Consider the following 1,666-nt stretch of genomic DNA (forward strand, 5'->3'; position numbering starts at 1 on the left):
GCCAGACCACCTCCAGTCCCTTCCCCGGTGCCATCGGGGCTCTGCCCCTGACTCACAGCAGCCGTGCTGGTCCCGGAGCCCCGACCGAGGTGCTGCTGGCCTCCCCGTGCCGCCTGCTGCCGCCCCGAGCGAAGGGGGGCTTCCAGGCGCCCCGGCCCTCCTACTCCACCAGGAACGCCGGCATCGAGCCACAGGTGTGGAAACCTTCTTTTTACTACAAGTAGCAGTGGCAGAGAGAAAAACATGGGGGTTTTAGGCTTCCCTCCACCAGCCGAGTCCTCCCTAACTGCTCACGGGTGTGCCAAAAGCCGAACCAACCACAAAAAAGGGGGAAAAAAGAAAAGGAAATAGAAAAAAGAAGTAGCTGGGAGGCTGCAGTGCTGGAACCGTGGGTGAGGCAGGCGCTGCTGACGCCCAGTGTAACAGGAGCTGAAGGGTCCCGGGGAGGTGGCAGGAGTCAGGGGCGTAGAGCCTGCGGGATCCCAAAGAGCCGTCAGGAGCCTGCCCATCCCACGGGACTGCCGGCACTTTCTCTCCTCTTACCTGGAAACTGTATGGAGTATCATGTCTCTGGCTCCGTCCTTTCCTTGCCTCCTGCCTTTCCAGCTCTCGTAGCCGGCAGCTGCTGGCTCTTCCCACTCACCTGCAGCCCCTCTGTCCTGCCAGCTCCTATCGGCCTTCTACCAAAGCAAACCCGGAGGCGACACACCGCCTTTCCGCTGCACTGTGCCTGCTCCTGTCTCTTTTGCTGCTCCTTTGGGATTTGTCCTCATTTGCTTCCACACTGTGGAGGAAAGCCACATCCCCGGGGGAACGGCAGAGCCACACAGTGCTGGGACCGGGGACACCATGGGGTCCCTGTCCTTCCCCATGCTTGGTGCTGGAGCTGGGGACAGGCAGTGCTGCTTGGCAGGGCTGGGAGCGAGGGATGTGCCGGGCAGGGGAGAGCAGGCAAGGGCAGGGCCAGCTCAGTGATGCTCAGCCTGATGCTCCTGGTCCAGCTCTGCCTCTTCCTGTCCCTTGCTCCCGCCACTCTCCCCGCAGTAACGAGTTGCCTTTTGACTGTGCTTTTATTTCTTTTTTTTCCCCTTTCTGAATACACTCTCTGCACTGTCAGACCTGGCTCTTCTCTTTCCTGCTGGCTGGGGAACAGCTGCCCGACGATGGACCCCCCGGGCCTTGCGAGGCCGGGCTGTTCTCTTTCCTCCTGGCTGGGGACCAGCTGCCAGACGATGCACCCCCGGGGCGGCACACGGGGGTCTCCATGCATCACCTGCAGGGAGGCTTTAGGAAGCTGCAGGTAGTGAGAGGTCCTGGGTCATATTTTGGGCAAGGATGATTAATTGCAGGCTCAGCCTGCCCCAACCTCCTTGCCTGGCAAGGGGGTGCAGAGGCAAATGCATTTTTGGGGAGCCCTTATAGGGGGCTGCAATGCACGAGGATGCATCCCCAGTTCCCGCGGGGCTGAGTGAGCACGGAGCTTGCCCCAGCACCGATCCTGCCCCAGCACCAATCCTGCCCCTGTTCCTCTGCTCTGCCCCCTTCATCCCGTTGGGTGGTGCCAGCACTAACCCACTCTCTGTCCCCCTCCAGGAAAGGCGGCCATCCCTCCCCCCCTCGCCTCGCCTCGCCCACTTGCCTGGCCCGGGCAACGTGGATGGCTGGG

General features: G+C 61.9%; 1 protein-coding gene across 1 annotated transcript in view; it reads left to right on the forward strand.

Annotated features, from left to right (window-relative positions):
• The window catches only part of SYNPO (synaptopodin), a gene marked incomplete at its 5' end in the record, with an annotated part of 1,161 nt that extends 937 nt beyond the window's left edge, over nt 1-224 (forward strand). The window contains one exon of the mRNA XM_009583314.1: nt 6-224. Coding sequence (XP_009581609.1) covers nt 6-224 — 219 coding nt within the window. The remainder of the gene's footprint in view (nt 1-5) is intronic.
• Between the last annotated feature and the right edge of the window lie 1,442 nt (nt 225-1,666).

The sequence above is a fragment of the Fulmarus glacialis genome, unplaced genomic scaffold (assembly GCF_000690835.1).
Source record: "Fulmarus glacialis isolate BGI_N327 unplaced genomic scaffold, ASM69083v1 scaffold23428, whole genome shotgun sequence".
NCBI lineage: Eukaryota > Metazoa > Chordata > Aves > Procellariiformes > Procellariidae > Fulmarus > Fulmarus glacialis.